The 17,270-nt window shown below is 42.2% G+C and overlaps 6 protein-coding genes across 6 annotated transcripts; 5 read left to right on the forward strand and 1 right to left on the reverse strand.

Annotated features, from left to right (window-relative positions):
- Window positions 1–96: 96 nt before the first annotated feature.
- Window positions 97–6,332, reverse strand: F5891DRAFT_981487 (uncharacterized protein; the record flags this gene model as incomplete). Its single annotated transcript, XM_041377113.1, has 22 exons — window positions 97–783; window positions 838–1,089; window positions 1,141–1,328; window positions 1,378–1,531; window positions 1,596–1,714; window positions 1,796–1,896; window positions 2,012–2,346; window positions 2,391–2,544; window positions 2,979–3,323; window positions 3,372–3,505; window positions 3,559–3,601; window positions 3,680–3,969; window positions 4,021–4,218; window positions 4,274–4,436; window positions 4,745–4,905; window positions 5,025–5,085; window positions 5,133–5,198; window positions 5,252–5,318; window positions 5,371–5,422; window positions 5,511–5,527; window positions 5,582–5,647; window positions 6,119–6,332. The coding sequence occupies 22 exons, from the start codon at window positions 6,330–6,332 to the stop codon at window positions 97–99; spliced, it is 3,867 nt and encodes a 1,288-aa protein (XP_041224390.1).
- A 3,950-nt stretch (window positions 6,333–10,282) lies between these two features.
- On the forward strand, window positions 10,283–10,703 carry F5891DRAFT_1190298 (uncharacterized protein; the record flags this gene model as incomplete). The annotated part of the gene is made up of 3 exons (XM_041367275.1): window positions 10,283–10,345; window positions 10,394–10,567; window positions 10,623–10,703. The coding sequence occupies 3 exons, from the start codon at window positions 10,283–10,285 to the stop codon at window positions 10,701–10,703; spliced, it is 318 nt and encodes a 105-aa protein (XP_041224391.1).
- A 136-nt stretch (window positions 10,704–10,839) lies between these two features.
- On the forward strand, window positions 10,840–11,043 carry F5891DRAFT_913765 (uncharacterized protein; the record flags this gene model as incomplete). The annotated part of the gene is made up of 1 exon (XM_041373670.1): window positions 10,840–11,043. A coding segment is annotated over one exon (204 nt), but the record flags the coding sequence as incomplete, so codon positions are not given.
- Window positions 11,044–11,635: 592 nt separating this feature from the next.
- On the forward strand, window positions 11,636–13,497 carry F5891DRAFT_981489 (uncharacterized protein; the record flags this gene model as incomplete). The annotated part of the gene is made up of 8 exons (XM_041377114.1): window positions 11,636–11,648; window positions 11,752–12,113; window positions 12,165–12,368; window positions 12,416–12,597; window positions 12,650–12,758; window positions 12,871–13,016; window positions 13,162–13,185; window positions 13,287–13,497. 8 exons carry the CDS (start codon window positions 11,636–11,638, stop codon window positions 13,495–13,497), a joined length of 1,251 nt encoding a protein of 416 aa, XP_041224393.1.
- A 249-nt stretch (window positions 13,498–13,746) lies between these two features.
- On the forward strand, window positions 13,747–13,996 carry F5891DRAFT_954951 (uncharacterized protein; the record flags this gene model as incomplete). The annotated part of the gene is made up of 2 exons (XM_041375289.1): window positions 13,747–13,865; window positions 13,915–13,996. Coding segments are annotated over 2 exons (201 nt in total), but the record flags the coding sequence as incomplete, so codon positions are not given.
- Window positions 13,997–15,127: 1,131 nt separating this feature from the next.
- F5891DRAFT_981490 (uncharacterized protein) lies at window positions 15,128–15,558 on the forward strand (the record flags this gene model as incomplete). The annotated part of the gene is made up of 3 exons (XM_041377115.1): window positions 15,128–15,166; window positions 15,196–15,271; window positions 15,332–15,558. The coding sequence occupies 3 exons, from the start codon at window positions 15,128–15,130 to the stop codon at window positions 15,556–15,558; spliced, it is 342 nt and encodes a 113-aa protein (XP_041224395.1).
- Window positions 15,559–17,270: the final 1,712 nt, after the last annotated feature.

The raw sequence follows: 17,270 nt of genomic DNA on the forward strand, positions 1-17,270 counted from the left end.
GAATATTTCTTTAAGTCTCAAGCACAGATATACAAAACATTTAATCAACTCTAAGCCATTGTGATACAAGATGTATAGAATGATATATCAAATATTTCAGACATTGTACTTCTTTGGAGGTGCTTTGTCTCTGGCAGAACGATGAGGTGGATCAGGAGGGGAAGCTTTCACCTTTTTCTTGGTTGGTTCCTTCACATCTGCAGCAGGCCTCTTACCCTTTCCTTTAGCATTAGATTTCTTCACCCTCTTGTCCACCTTGCTTGCTTCCTTGGCCAATCTTTCTTCTTCCTCGACCCTCTTCTCCTCCTCAGCCCTCTTCTCCTCCTCAGCCCTCTTCTCCTCCTCGACTCTCCTTTTCTCCTTCAACTTCCTTTTCTCCTCTGAACGCCTCTTCTCAATGTCTTTCCTCACAACAGACAACCCCAGGCTCTCATCTTTCAGCATGGCTTCTACTTCTGCCCCTATCTCTACAACCTTTTCCTCAATCTTGTTGCCCATCTGGATGCCCAAGATAGAGTTACACAAGTAGTCAGGTACATCATCTCCAGCTTCGTCAGCTTCATGCTCCTGAGCACGACGACACTCACGAAGTAGAAGTCCAAGTCCCAGGGCCACAACCATGCCCCATCCACGAGAATCAAACTGGTAGTTACTCAAATGCTCCAGGGTGACTGAGGCAATTTTCATATCCTCATGGATGTCTTGAGGCAGATATGCCTGAGACCATGTCCAAGAAGCCCAGACAGGAAGATGCTGTTTCCTTGACTTTGAATCTGTTCTTTGCTTTAAAAAAGACAAAATCAATATAAAATCATGAGGTTAAGAGATCTGACATACCAGAAGCTTCTGAACCACAGTAAGAAGACGATGATATGAAGGGACAGTAGAGAGAGACCTGAGGTAAGGGACCATGTCCCTAGCAAGATGGTATTTGGGGCTGGACTCAGGAATGGTCGGAGTCTCCACCTCGACGTCATCTTCATCTGAAGAGCTTTTACCATTGGTGACCTTGTTCAAGAGTCCTTCCTCATCTGAAGAGACTTCAACATAGGCAGGCTTCACCCTTGACTTGCCCTTTGCAGCTCCTTTCTTAGTGCGAGCATCATAGAAATCAGCTTGCCTATATCTAATAAAACGTACAATCGGCATGTCATGACTAGCACGGTCTTTCCAGTGGGAGTATATTGCAGTGATCGTGTCCTTTTGCAGGTGGGAAGGATCCCTGATGACAACATTCTCAGGAATGCATCCTGAATCAAGGTAGTGAGTGGGATCAGTCGACATCTCACTCCAGGGCACCAGAGCCCTGGGATTGTTGGTAATAACAGCTGGGGAAAGTGAGTAAATGATACAATCACATAAGACAAATCAACTCACTGTAGGCCTTTTGAAAGACAGCCCGAACAAGCTGTTGCCTGTGCTTGAGCTTGAGACATACAAAGCCTGTGGGTAGGCAAGGATAACCATCATCATCGACCTCAACAGTGAGATCTGGGAGATTATTTTCATTGTCGTCCTCTTCATCACTAACCTCTCCATCAGCTGACAGACTTTTAGCTACCATATTAAATTAAAAAATTAAAAAAGACATTTACCATATTCTCCTTCGAGAAGCCAGTTGGCAAGATGATCTTGAGCATGTTCTGCCCATTTCCGATTGTCTTTGGTCGCCTGAGTAAAAGGTTTTTTGGCCTTTTATGGCGAAGTCTCCCAGCTTTAGAAACAAGTTAGTCATTATTAACAATATGAAGCATCAAAAACACTTACACAGTAGTTCCAGGAGCCTTTCCCTCACCTCGGTCATAGGCTATAAGGATGACGACATGCAATCTCATGGTTCTCCGGACCATGTCCATAAAGTCCTCCATTATTTTTTTCTGGTTACGGGTATGGTATCTATTGATGTATTGTTGAGTTATATAGCATGTATGCCAATAGAATCTTGGGAAAAAAATACCTGTCCTTGGTATCTGCAGGAGGTCCTTCCTGGTTCCATTTTCCTGCAACTCACTCAAGCTCCTTCTTCACCTCAGGGGACATGGCCTGGTGCCACATGTGGGCCAATCTTGTCCCCTGACCCATATACTTTGGGTTGGAGGTATCTCTGTGCTGCTTGTCATATTCTGCAAATTCATCCTTAAATAATTTTTGGACAACATCAAAACCAGAGAATTCTGTCTTGTACTTCCCAGCATCCTCAGGCTTATCATCTTCCCTCTGTCTCACCATCTCTATAGTAACAGCATCTGGAGCAGATGTGTCCTTAGTTCCTCCCTCAATAATCTCTTCCTCTGCCTTGCGATCCTCATCATCTTCCAGGAAGTCCAAATAATAGGCATGAACAGCCTGTATTGATTAGATTAGTATAGAACACAATTATAAAAGCTCACCTTGTGCAGATTTTTCTCAGGAAGCATGACACAAGGGTCTTTGGCTGCTTCACTGTTACCTATAGCATCTTTGATTGTCTTGAGGATGCGAGCCCTGATGCCAGAATTTCCTTTAGCTGCTACAAAGGAATCTTTGTGTTCATTCAACACATTGCTAAAAACAAGAATCCAGCTGGCCATTATATCTGACAAATAAGAATCACAGGGATGCAGGCTGGTACAAGTTTGCAGATGTACTGTTGGACAAGACTTCATTGTTGAAAAATTCAACATTACAAACAAGGTCATGTGACAAACACGGTCATGTGACATTTATGTTGACAATTTTCACTATATTTAAAATCCACAAAGTGCATCTACCAAAGTTTCATTCACAAACAACCAAACATTATTGTGTAAAGCTAAGACATATATGAAGTGACCAAATTTGAGTAACCAAAGTAAGAAATGTACATAATCAAGTCAACAATGGCTTCAAAGGTACATGCATCCATGAACACCCTTGCTTCCTACCTGATGTCAACATGGTGGCCCCTTCAGGAGGGCTGAAGGTGAAAGACTGGGTGCAGGTGTCATTCTTGCACTCACTCAAAGACATAGACCTTATCCTTGCAAGCCCTCACAAAGACTGACCTCCAACAATCAGTCCACCCACAGCTTGGGCATTGGATTGGCAGGAAGCCACCCCAAGGCCAGAACTTGACATCAGCCCATACAAACTTGGAGACCTTCAGACTACCCACAAGTGGTGTCAGTAAGAAGACGTCAGTGTGGCGACCGAGTTTGTAAGCTTGCACCAGCATGTCACCAAATGCGAGGCCAATGGGGCAACATTCCACAAGGACTTTTTCAGTGAATGCCAGGAGCAAATGGGATGCAAAAGATGGTTGAAAATGTGCGGCGTTGAATGTGACTGTGGCAGAGAGCTTGTGACTGTTGGAATGTCAGATAAGATAAAAAATGCAATTTAAATGAACTTACTGAACTACTGCACGTTGCAATCCTGTAAATGAGTCACTGTTGTTGACAATTGCGCCGCAGCACAAGAGCCACAGGTAGGTTTCGTCGGCATGGTCCAGGAGAGATTGCCATGGACTAAGGATACCCTCCAAGAACTTCAAGTCTCTAGTTAGTAATCAGCGGCAGAAAAATTTAACAAAAAACTTACATCTTCAGTTGGGGCACCAGCATAGTGCTTCTTGCCATCCAAACTGTACCCGGCAAAAGGATCACCTGAATCATTGTCAGTGTGAGTGGATATACCAACCACCACATGTTCTCATGCGAACAAGTTTTTGAGGTCCTTGATGATTTGATGGACAGTTTTGCGATAACTGGACATGTCAGAGACAATGTTGTAGGTGATCTCGCGATATTTGATGCCGCCGCTGGTGAAGTAGGGCTGAAGGAATGAATGAGCCAAGGAGAAAGGGCTGGCTGTAGTGTCGAAGTCGACAAGGATGAGGTGAATGAATATCACTGGTGCCACTGAAAGTTCAGCACGCAATGAGAGCTCGAGGGAAGTGTGGACCTGTAGAAAAGACTTGAGGACCAGGACACCATTAGCGTGATAGAAGCCCTGTCATAGTATTAGTTGTGAATGAACAAATGATGAAAACAAAACACTTACATAGTACGGTGCGCCCTGCTGTTCCAGGGCGATGTGACAACATATGCACTTAAAAGACACATCCTCATTGAGGATCGTGTCTTTGGTGCCTGGAGGGAGGCACATGCACAGGTGGCACATCACTCTGGAGCAGTGGTTGCACATAAAGAGTGTATTCTCTTTAAATGATGCAAAGCCATCCCGGCAGAGGATACACAACTGTTGGGAGAAGAAGGTACACTAGCATACATACAGCAAGAAACAAAAGACTTACCTCATTGTGATGAACCGGTTTGGACATCTCCAAACTTTGGCCCCCAGCCGGCTCTCTAGAAAGGCTCTTGGCAGCGGTCTTGAGTATGTTGAGGTGTACGTGTGGCGCTGAGCCACCAGTGCACTTCTTTGCAGTGTTTTTGGTGCGCGCCATGATAGAGAACCTAAAATTGTACAGTAATATAGCGGCATTTGTGTTTGCAAATTTCATACACTCACCTGCGACACAACAACACAACAGTTCGAAAATCATGTTGGGCAGTGAACTTAATTATACATAACCTTCGTCATCCCAAATTTTAAAGCACATCGGATAAGTCGTTGTTGCACGATGAACATCAAGCCCTTATCACCTGTGCACTGTCATTTGCGTCGACTCAAAATGGTAAGTGCATTACGAAATTACTAATCGATGTGACAGATGGAAGCGTAAATATTAATAATCAACAATCACAGAGTCTATCATACTCACTTATCAGAGCTGATAAGAGACTTTTGCGACATCCTCAACCGGCATTGCTCTGGCAATCCACTCACTTGTTTTCTCACTTGCGGAATACAATAGTATTGTGCATAGAGGTTATATATTATATCAGTTTCGGAGTTGGATCTCAACACATTGCATGTTGGGACCTAAAATTGTGAAAATTTGAGAACAAAATAAAACATCACACAAAGATCTACAATATTTTGTACTTATCACTGCTACCAATACATAGTCCTGTGTGAAACCTATGGGATCCACCAAAAACTCTGGTGAAAAAGGCTTGCAGTGGAGTGTAGTGCGAGGCAAACACAAATGCCGCTATATTACTGTAGTCAGTATGCTACAGCACCACACAACAACAATAAAAACTCACTAGTAACGAAAGAGAGCATTGACAAGAGACGCGCGTCCACAAGACATGTGTTGACGAAAGATTGAACTAAAATTGTAGTTAGTTTGCCACAGCGCCACAGAAAAAGAACAAAAACTCACCAGAAACTAAAGAGACGTGTTGACAAGAGACGCGCGTCCACAAAATGCATGTTGACGAAAGATAGAACTAAATTTGTAGTTAGTATGTGACAGCGCCACAGAAAAGAACAAAAACTCACCAGAAATGAAAGAGACGCGCATCCACAAAATGCGTGTTGACGAAAGATTGAACTAAAATTGTAGTTAGTTTGCCACTGTGCCACAGAAAAACAACAAAAACTCACCAGTAGCAAAAGAGACGTGTTTATAATAAACACACATTGAGCAAATGTTGGCCTGAAATAGTAGTCAGTATGTCACATAGTCACAAACAAAAGAAATAAAACTTACAAGTGACAAAGACATGTTGACAATAGAGACGCGTCCACAAAACATGCGCGTTGAGCAAACGTTGGCCTGAAATAGTAGTCAGTATGTCACATAGTCACAAACAAAAGAAATAAAACTTACAAGTGATGAAGGAGACACGTTGACAATAGAGACACGTCCACAAAAGACAATTGTGCACAAAAACCAACCACAATTGTGCACATGATATTCCGGCAAACAAGAACAAATCAACAAACGGTACATCAACCATTTCCATTTCTCCCACGGTTCGTTTCTTTCAACCTTTAACCATGTATTGCAACGCTACTCATCCTCCTTTACTCTACCATACCTTGCTTGCATCTGACCTTTGGCTACTTGCAGATAAAGGCAGCGCTGTAGTCATCAAGGCCACTAATAACAAGTAAGTTCTTTGTACATCCACTTGACAATACTGATTTTTTTCATATTTATTTGCAGTTTTGTTAATAACTGGCGCACTATCAAATTTGATAGCGCGCCTTAAAGGTGAGTCTTCTCATTCTGCCAGCGGCTCACTTTTCTTTAGTTTTTTTAGATATATTCTTGGCCATCCATGTCCCCAGGGACTGGTGCCTCTCACTTTGGGCTCTAGGGGATATTTTTGTGGCCATCTATGTCCCCAGGGACTGGCGCCTCTCACTTTGGGCTCTGGGGGATATTTTTTGGCCATCCATGTCCCCAGGGACTGGTGCCTCTCACTTTGGGCTCTGGGGGATAATTTTTTGGCCATCCATGTCCCCAGGGACTGACATCTCTAACTTTGGGCTCTGGGGGATATTTTTTGGCCATCCATGTCCCCAGGGACTGGTGCCTTCATATATCTGTCTCTCCTGTTAAAATCTAATCTACTAACCTACTCTCTAGCTTTATCAGATCCATTGAATTTTCCAGCTTGTTTTGTGTTTTGTTTTCAAGTCTGATTTGTACTAACAGTGTTTTTTCTAGCTTTATCTCACACATTGTCTGGTAGCAGTTTTGATGAGGTAAGTGTCTTTTCAAGATTCAAGATGATACTGATCTTTGCCATAGTTTTTGGTCTGCACTTGATGCGCCTCCCATTTTTTTTTGACATGTTTAATTCAGTAAGCGTCACTTTAATATTCAACATCATACTAACTATCATTACAGTTGGCTCATTATTAGTTTACTTTTTTTACTTTGCTTCATTTACTGTAGGGTGCAAGGCTAGGATGGAGAGGGCCCCTCCATCCCTGTCTTGCATCATTTACCTTAGTTTTTTCTATTTTAGTTTTTTCGACTCGGACTTGTACTTTGCTTGGTGTAGGACATAGACTAAATGTATCACCCTTGTATAGGCATATTCTGGACATGTGACTCATAACTTTTTGCCCAAAAATTAAGTCACGTGATTGTGAGAGTAATGCAAGGTGACATGCGCCTCACTGACTGCACCTCAATTAAAGTAAGTTTGATTGTCTACCTTTTGAGCCTCACTCACTTCAGATGCTCACTTTCTATGTCCATGAATGAAAGAAAGTGAATTGTTTTTGTACAGTTGGGATTAGTTAGTTAGTGTCAAATGAAAGAATACAATCTGTTTGTTGTGAGTATATTATTTTTGTGAAGGGACAGGGCAGCTGCGCCCATGGTGTCATCAGTGAGGTTGAGCCAGCCTAGCTGATCACGTCAGCCTCACTGAGAACACCACAGTCTAACAACCAGTCTTCTCCAGTAGAGTAAGTTTGATTATATATTGTTTGAGCCTCACTCATTTCAGATGCTCACCTTCTATATCTAATAGCAAAAGAAAGTGAATTGTTTCTGTTGTGAGTACATCATTGCCATGTACTCAAAACAGAAACGATCCACTTTCTCTCACTTATAGATATAGAAAACAACAGGCTGGTCCAGCCTATATAGTTCACCACCTTCTATATCTATGAGTGAAAGAAAGTGAATTGTTTCTGTTGCAAGCACATCATTGCCATGTACTCACAACAGAAACAATCCACTTTCTCTTGCTTATAGATATAGAAAACAACAGGCTGGTCCAGCCTATGTAGTTCACCTTCTACAGTGGCTCAAAAAAGTGTCCCAATGTTTGTAGCTTTTTATGTAATTGCTATACCATGTGTCAAGACGTGGGAATATGACTAAGCTATATGGAGGTGTTGGAAAGGTCTGCTTCTCAGCTTTATTTCGGTTTCCTATACCATGGGAAAATAATGACATTATGTGAAGATATGATCATTTTAATTTGATGACTCATTGGGACACTTTTTTGACTTTGAGTTTCACTAATGTAATCCTTAAAATTCTAGTACTTTGTGTAACCTCCTTCTGCCCCAATCACTTCTTCCACTCTTCTAGACATATTCTCTATCAATTTTGGGTATTCCTCTTTGGTATTTCCATCATACTCTGCTGTAACACTGTCTCATAGTTGGAATAGCCCCTATGGTGAATCTTGATATGCTACAAGCAATTTCTTGAGTGATTCTCAGGGGTATTCAATAGGGTTGATGTCTTGGGTCTATGCTGAACATGATAGAATAGTAATATCATGTTCAGCATAGACCCAAGACATCAACCCTATTGAATACCCCTGAGAATCACTCAAGAAATTGCTTGTAGCATATCAAGATTCACCATAGGGGCTATTCCAACTATGAGACAGTGTTACAGCAGAGTATGATGGAAATACCAAAGAGGAATACCCAAAATTGATAGAGAATATGTCTAGAAGAGTGGAAGAAGTGATTGGGGCAGAAGGAGGTTACACAAAGTACTAGAATTTTAAGGATTACATTAGTGAAACTCAAAGTCAAAAAAGTGTCCCAATGAGTCATCAAATTAAAATGATCATATCTTCACATAATGTCATTATTTTCCCATGGTATAGGAAACCGAAATAAAGCTGAGAAGCAGACCTTTCCAACACCTCCATATAGCTTAGTCATATTCCCACGTCTTGACACATGGTATAGCAATTACATAAAAAGCTACAAACATTGGGACACTTTTTTGAGCCACTGTATATCTATGAGTGAAAGAAAGTGAATTGTTTCTGTTGCAAGCACATCATTTTCATGGCAATGATATACAAGGAACAGAAACGATCCACTTTCTCTCTCTTATAGATATAGAAAAAAACAGGCTGGTTGAGCCTATGTAGTTCACCTTCTATATCTATGAGCAAAAGAAAGTGAATTGTTTCTGTTGCGAGCACATCATTTTCATGACTGTTGAGGTCAATGATATATCTATAAGCGAAAGAAAGTGAATCGTTTCATTTTCATGGCACAGGGTGGCTGCCCCCATGGTGTTCTTAGTGAAGTAGAGCCAGCCTAGTTAATTGAGTCAGCCTCGCTGACAACACCACAATTAAAGTAAGTTTAATTGTCTACTGTCTCCTCTAGTAGAGCAAGTTTGATTGTCTATTGTTCGAGCCTCACACTTACTCTACTAGAGGAGACTAGCTATATGTGGTCCAATTTAAAATTTAATTAGGGTGTATTAGGCTATTACATAATGTGTTCTAATTACATCACAACTAATTTCAGTCAACATGAGTCCGGAGCGCAAGAACTTTGGTTCACTTTTTTTCACTCATGAACCAAGTCAAAAGGCAGACAACTGAGGTTTTGGCAAGTCTTGACAGGAGGACCAGAGAGATAATGGGCAATTCATCTGAACTAGGGGTCCTAAAAGATGGCCAAGTTCAAACAGAATTGCTGCATAAAGCTAGGTAACTGTGGTTCTATATTCATTGCAGCCAGCTATTAATGACCGAGGGAATCAAGGATGAGAATAGCAGTACAGCTATAGCAATGCTTGGCATCACCTGGTGATACCTTGAACTTTGATTGTACCTCAATTTCCGAATATGAAATTGACCAGGCCGCCCTGACCATTGCACATGCCATGGTCAACCCTAGTGAGTAGGTTAATATTTAGGGTTGCACATGAAATTTAATGGAGAATTACAGTCAATGTCAATTGGGATGTAGACCGATATGCTGACAAGGTCAATTTGTCACAACCCAGCAGGGATGGGTCAGCAACTGCTAAACTGGGGAGACTGAAGAAGTTCTTCCCTGAGGCTGTGCTCAGCAAAATTTCAGTTCCAGCAACCATCACATCAGGGTGAACAATATTTAAAAGAGGTTTATATGTTGTACAAAATGTGAAAACAATATTTGATATTTAAACTAACATAAAGATGGGTGCACGACTTCAAATTTTGGTGGTGTTTTGTGTGTCATCCAAAATATCAAATATTCACAACCATATTCCCACAGACAATATGTCAACAAATATAAGAAATATAATCAGATTTTCCATGTCTGCTTCAATTTAAAGTTTGATTCTTACATAAAGCTTTGGAGAAAACTTGAAGTTTTGCCAAAGCTTGACATTTAAATCGAGTTTTAATGTCATGTCATCTGTAAAACTTCAAGTTTTCTCCAAAGTTTTACATGGAAATTGAACTTTAAGTTGAAGCAGACATGAAAAATCTGATTATATTTCTTATGTTTGTTGACATATTGTCTGTGGGAATATGGTTGTGAATATTTGATATTTTGGATTACACACAAAACACCACCAAAATTTGAAGTCGTGCACCCATCTTTATGTTAGTTTAAATATTAAATATTGTCTTCACATTTTGTACAACATATAAACCTCTTTTAAATATTGTTCACCCCGATGTGCATCATGGACAGGCACGGAAAATTTTTGGTAGTTCATCTCCCTGATATTTTGACAGCTTCTCACATAGTATGTTTCTGGTTGGGGATTTTCCTTCAGGGCTGATTAATTAATTAGGAGCATCTCAATCACATCACTGGTGGCTTGAGAGAATCCCTTCTCAAAACTGTTGATCCTAAAGATATCAACAAATGTTGGAGAGATGATGGATATATGGTTCCAGCTGAAGGAGGGGAATTTGGGGCTGGTAGAATTACAGTAGCTCCTGCATATTTCATGCAAAGACAGGAGGTATTGTATTTTCACTTGTTATATATATTGGGTCTAGGCTTAACTCTATTCTTAGCGACGAGTGGATCCATTGGTGACCTCAGAGTCTTACAAATCAGAGAAGGTCCAACAATGGTTAGCTGCCTTGACAACATAAGAAGTTCTATGGAATGCCATTACCGGAGTTGTGGCTCCGGATCTTTTCAAGCTGGCAACTCTGCATTTTCTCAGGCCATCAAAGAAGTCTGTCATGGATCAAAAAGAACCCAAAGAACCCTGCTCCAGTGGACTCTTGGCCCTCGATCTTTTCAGGGCTTGAAATTATTGCTAACCGTGTTACCTTTAGCCACAGAGATGCTGGTGGATCCCCATCCCTTTTTGATCTCCTGGTCAGTCTAGGAAGAAATCATCATGCCACTTTGGCCTTGGCAGACCTCCATGCAGAACTAGATTATTCCCCTGGAGCAATGGTCTACATTGCAGTGTCTATATTGCAGGGCGGGTGCTAGAACATTCTATTGGTCCCTGGCTTAATGGAGAACGGGTTGTAATTGCCCATTTCATGAAGGATGCTGTACATGACAGAGTTGGGGTGCCAAGGCCATCATTTCTGATGCAGAGTTTCTTTTTAGAGCTAGTAGGGGGGAAGAGTCGGAAGAGAATAAGGAGTAGGAGATAGTATTGGGAAATTCCCATAATTATTTTTTTGATGGAATAATTATGTAGCTGTGCCAAAATTCATGTGGTGCTCTGACCTCTGTTACCTTTGAACAAACCCATAATTTCAATGACCTCAAAAATCACACCAAGATGGAAAAATAGGGTCAGAGTAGCAACATCTTCTGATGATGCCCAGCCAACAAAGAGAAAAAGAGGTGCTTATAAATATACATACATCTCATCTAAAACTTGGAGGGGAAATGTTTCATAGAAAGAAGCAGATACTGTCTATGAAGACTATGACAGTGAGGTGGAGCCGACCTCACCGGTGAAACAAAAACACCACCAGAATATTGAAGATCATTCACTGGTCAATTATGACAGAGAGATATATGATGATTTTGGGACAGGAGGCTTAAATAGTATCCAATGAAAGACAAAAGTGAGTTCTGTGGAAATAATTATTCTTGAAAACTAGCCAACATTACAGACCCAAAATGATTTCCTCAGGGAATACTTGCCTTGGCGCAATGAATATCTTTCAGTGTTGTTGGAGTTGGAACAGCTGATCAACAATGGGAAATGTGAGGATTGCGGACAAAAGGAGGGCTTTATTCATTGTCTGTCCTGCTCAGGAGAGCACAGCTGGTGTTCCTCATGTGCTGTCAAAGCCCACCAGAACAACCCCTTCCACAACCTTCAGCTTTGGAATGGCAAGTTCTACGAGTCTACTACCCTATGGGACCATGGGTATATAATGCATCTTGGCCATGGGGGACATCCTTGCCCCAATGCGTTGCAGCAGTCAAACCTGTCACCCTGGTCAGATCTTGGAGCCATGGAAGATGTGTTTGCACATGTGGAGGAGGATACTATTTATGAAACACAGTTGGGATTGTCTAACCTGGTCATTGTGCACTCCACTGGAGTTTACTCACACTGTGTATTCTGGTGTCAGTGTCCTGGAGCTGAGAAGGACAGACATCTACATCTGCTAAAAGCAAAGTTATTTCCTGCCAGCATCACTCGGCCTCAATCTGCTTTTACCTTTGATGTGCTAGATAACTTCCTCATAGACACTTTGGAGTGCAAGACCTCAGCTATGAGTTTCTATCAAAAGCTATATTGTTTTACCAACAATGCTTTCCCTCATACAATACTTGTGAGCAATTTCTTCATCATTGTACCCCATGCTTACATAATAAAAAGGATCGCTACCGTGAACTTGTGTGGGTGTCTCGTATATGGAGGGATTTGGTCAATAGAATAAGGTTTGGCTTTGCACACGAGTCGGACAGATCTCCTGGTCCAGGGGATTTAGCTCTTTATTGTCCAGCATGTCCCCAGCCTGGCATCAACTTACCTTCTTCTTGGAAGGATACCTATGACAGGTAAGTTGGTTTATCAACAACTGCCCACTGAGCTAATTTTTGTGGTCTGCAGTTGGTTGGTCATGCAAAGATACATTGTCAATGGAAATTTTACAGCTCAGCATATGAAGATGAAGACTCCAGAAGATGATGTTTCACTAGCAGATGGAAAGGGATACATGGTAACAGAAGGACCTTATGAAACTCACATAATAGAATCTGTGGAAGAGAAAGAGGCGAGTTGTTATATTTCATGACATGTTTCATTAGAAATGATGTCTAATATAATTTCAGAAATCATCTTGCAGCTATCACTGTGCTGTGAATGTAGCCAATGTCCAGAGAAGCAACCTAAGAGCTACAGGAGTTGGGGCAACTGCATGTGCTAGGCATGGATGTTTTGTTCCCCATGCAGTAGTTGACTTCCAAAAGGGAGAGAGGTATGTTGGTTGCATTGTTGTACTACAACATTGGGCTGACTATGTAGTCAGGCAAATGAACATGGACTATTCCATCTGCAACACATTGAAATATCCATCAGAAGATATTGGCAGTGCACTCATAATCTATGATGTTGCATGCCAGTGGAGTATCCACTTCCATGAACAGGTGAATCAAAGCTATCACCTGTCTCTTCCTCAATCAATCAAAATATTGCCAGTGATCGGCAAGTTTCATCTAAGCACTCATAAGCTACTGTGCTTTCCCAGATTCGGCCTCAATTTTATTACAGGAGCTGGTCATATTGATGGGGAAATCTTGGAGACCCTCTGGGCCTTGTTTAACAAGATTTCTCCAACTGCAAGGTCCATGACTCTCTCTCACAGACAGGAAGTCTTGGATGACCATATGAGGGATTCTAATTGGAAGAAGCTTGTCAGAATTGGCAAGTCCCCTTTATTTCCGAGATGTCAACTTTGACTAATGGAACACTTCAAAAGTCAAATTATTACTTAAAAAGTATCATCAAGCCATACAGGGCATTAAAGACACTCAGGGTCCGTACGAAGAATTGACGAAGTCTCTTGATCGGGCCAATATCCAGAAATGGAAGAAGGAAGCTAAACTAGCAGCTCTTCACTGAGGTGAGCTTCTTGACATCTATCAGCTTACAATGGATAAAGGTAGGTTCGGTAAAATTCAACTTTGATTGGACCTGATTATGAATCATCAAAAGCTCCAACTATGGCTGAAATAAGGCTAAGGTTGACTGAAAATGAAGTGTCCACCAATGGTAGGACTGGGGCTGTTTCATGGTTGATCGAGGGTATCAACATAGAAAATGCTCAGTAAGGTGTTCAATATTTGAGGTGTGATTGACTCAAATTGGGTTATTAGAGATGGCCTACGTTCTTCTATAAGACAACTGCCAGAGGATCCAACTGCTTCTCAGAGAACTCTGATAGAAGAAAAAAGGTAGAAACTCTTGTCTCACATTAATAAGTTCCATGAGACTACATTGGTTATGACAAATGGGATGGAATTGGAAGGGGGAGCAGGATTGCACCAAGATGACCCTGAACTGTGCCTGGAGGAGGCTGATGGATCTAATTCTTCATGAATTGAAGAGCTGGGGGAAGACAGTATTTTGGACATCGGAGATGATGCTGACTCACCTGCAGAGGTTGCTGAACTTTGGATGCCATCATGGGGAACATCTGATCCGATCATGAATGATGTTGTCATGCCATTACTGTTACGACTTGGATATGTCGAGCCTTCCGATGCCGAATGGCAGGTCTCTAAGCGGTCACGCGAAGATGGAAGGACAGTGGTCTAGCCTTGGATGAAGCCCAAGGGATCCTCTGATGAGCTTGGTAAGCGCAGCGGCTTGTCAAGCTGTAGGGCTAACGGATATACGGCTAAGGTAGCATCGGCTTGCCTTAGAAGTGTGGTCAAGACAGAGGGACAGGGGTCACTCTGAAAGGATGAACAAGTACTGTGATTGTACTAGTTTCTAGGGAATACAATGATATCTGTCTAGGTTATATAGGTGTATGCTATAAGGTTCGGTAGGAGCCTGTATCGTGAATCTATCCGAGTCAGAGATAAGATGAGGTGAGGTAAGCCTTGCTTGTCTGATAAGATGCATGAGGCGCCTCTTCTATATCAAGATACATACATGAGGCGCTCCGGCCTAAAGGTCCATCAACACATGGGATAGCATGTGTTGGTCTAGTTCTACATGAGGCGCACAGCCGTTATAATGGGATCGGGAGGCCTACCGGGCCTCTGGGAGTCATAGCGGTTCTAGGCCGCTGTCAGTCAGGACCTAGGCTTAGGTCCGGCAATGTTATTGTAACAATTACGTCAAGAAGAACTGAAGCTTCGAAAGGGTCAAGCAAATGACTGCCTGGAAAAGCTTCATCAAGCTCTCAGTGACAGATCTGTGGTGTTTCGAGAGAAATTACATTCCAACAAATCAATCCATCATCAGGGTACTAGATCAACAAAGGAACTTCGAAAAATCACCTTGGCCATCAACAAACATACTCGAGAATATTGCCGATCAAGGGCAGCAATGCAACGATTAGGGGCTGATTCTGATACAATGTCATCTTATCAAGCCCTAAAGGCTGAGGACCTTACAGTAAGCAAAGAAATCACTAAGGAAAATAGGCATGGTCAGGGCTAGCTTGGTTTTGGAGAATCAACAGTGCAGAGGACAACCAGAAGAGCGAGTGGATGAATGAATGTGAGTTTTAATCTTATCTAATTTTTATAAAGGTACTGAGCTTACGTTCCCCATTCCTAGTTTATCGAGTCAATTGGTTGAAAGCAAAAGTACGATATGACCGTTGGAGTGAAGAGCTGAAGTTGGTACAGCATGAAATGTGTTGGACAGTATGGTGGTTTCAGAAGCAGGAGTTGGAGTGGAGAGCAAGGGCAGATGAAAGCATCAAGAATGGGCATAGGGCATATACTAAAAAGCAGGCTTCCATGTGGGCTGAGTTTGTAGCTGAGGGTATGAAGAGTTTTTAAGGAAAATGGAGCATGACAAGTTGATATTAAAGATGGCTTCATAATGTAATTACTTGACTTCTAAACATACCAGATGAGGTTAGGTGTCCTCGCCCAAATATTGTAATAGTAGGCCAGCCCATGATGTTGTGCAGCCAGCCTTATATTACAGGCTGCAACAGTGACCGGCCGTCCACCTCATACAGACTGCACAGACTATCCGGCTGACTGAGGAATACTGGCTTAGCACATCAGGCTGCAATATAAGCAACAAAACTATTGCAATGTTGGCATGATCAAGCTGTGGTTGATGTAGCATTCATGTAAGCAGTCCAGCTTAAAAGTAGCCATGACCATGCACAAAACAAGTCTGGTACATAACACAGTCCAGCAAGCTGGGGTGTAGGTGGCAACTAGGCCGGCCAGACCAGTATTACATACTGTACAATATGTCAGGCTAGCTATTGTATAGGACACAGCCAGACCAGCCAACCCAGTGTTACAGAGTGTAACAACAGGCTGGCCCAGCCAGACTTTGCTAATCTTATCAGACTTGGGTGTGGTATAGGTGACAAGCCAAGTTGGCCGGCCCAGTATTACATACTGCACAACCTGTCCGGCCAGCTTGGGTATAGAACACAGCCAGGCCGGCCAGCCCAGTATTACAGGGTGCAACACCTTCTATGTCTATGAGTGAAAGAAAATGAATGGTTTCTGTAGTGAGCACATCATTTTCATGATACTCATTTCAGATGCTCACCTTCTATATCTATAAGTGAGAGAAAGTGGATCATTTCTGTTGCTTGTATATTATTTTCATGGCAATGATGTGCTAGCAACAGAAATGATCCACTTTCTCTCACTTATAGATATAGAAGGTGAACTACACAGGCTCCACCAGCCTGTTTTTTTCTATCTCTATAAGTGAGAGAAAGTGAATCGTTTCTGTTGTGCAACAGAAACAATTCACTTTCTCTCACTTATAGATATAGAAGGTGAGCATCTGAAATGAGTGAGGCTTAAACAGTAGATAATTAGACTTACTCTACTAAAGGAGACTGATTGTGAGATTCCAGCATAGACCAGCCTGTTGTTGCATCCTGTAATACTGGGCTGGCCGGCCTGGTTGTGTCCTATACTCCAGCAGGCTGGACAAGCTGTGCAATGGGTAATACTGGGCCGGCCCACATGACTTTCACCAATACCCTAGCCAAGTCTGGCTGGGCCAGCCTATTGTTGCACCCTGTAATACTGGGTTGGCCAGCCTGGCTGTTTTCTATACCCAAGCTGTCCAGACGAGCTGTGCAGTATGTAATACTGGGCCGGCCGACCTGACTTTCACCTATACTCCAGCTTGCTAGGCAGTGACATGCACCAAAACAAGTTTGGTACATGATTGTGGCTACTTTTAAGCCTTAATGTTCCTCACTTTGAATCTTTCTGGACTGCTTACTTGAATGCCACATTAACCACAGTTTGATTTTTTTAATATTGTAATAGTTGTATTGCTTATATTGCAGCCTGATATGCTGGGCCAGCCATTCTGGCTGTGATTATACCCTAGTCTGCTGGACAGGCTGTGCAGTGTGTATGAGGTGGATAGCTGGTCACATGGGCCAGCCTGCTGTTGCAGACTGTAGTGCAGTCTGTATAAAGTGGCCAGCCACAAACTCGGATAAACCAAAATGGCACCAGAAAGCTGCAATTTTTTCTGGACAGCTTACTCAAATGCT

This window comes from Suillus fuscotomentosus, assembly GCF_016647785.1.
Source record: "Suillus fuscotomentosus strain FC203 chromosome Unknown F5891scaffold_36, whole genome shotgun sequence".
NCBI lineage: Eukaryota > Fungi > Basidiomycota > Agaricomycetes > Boletales > Suillaceae > Suillus > Suillus fuscotomentosus.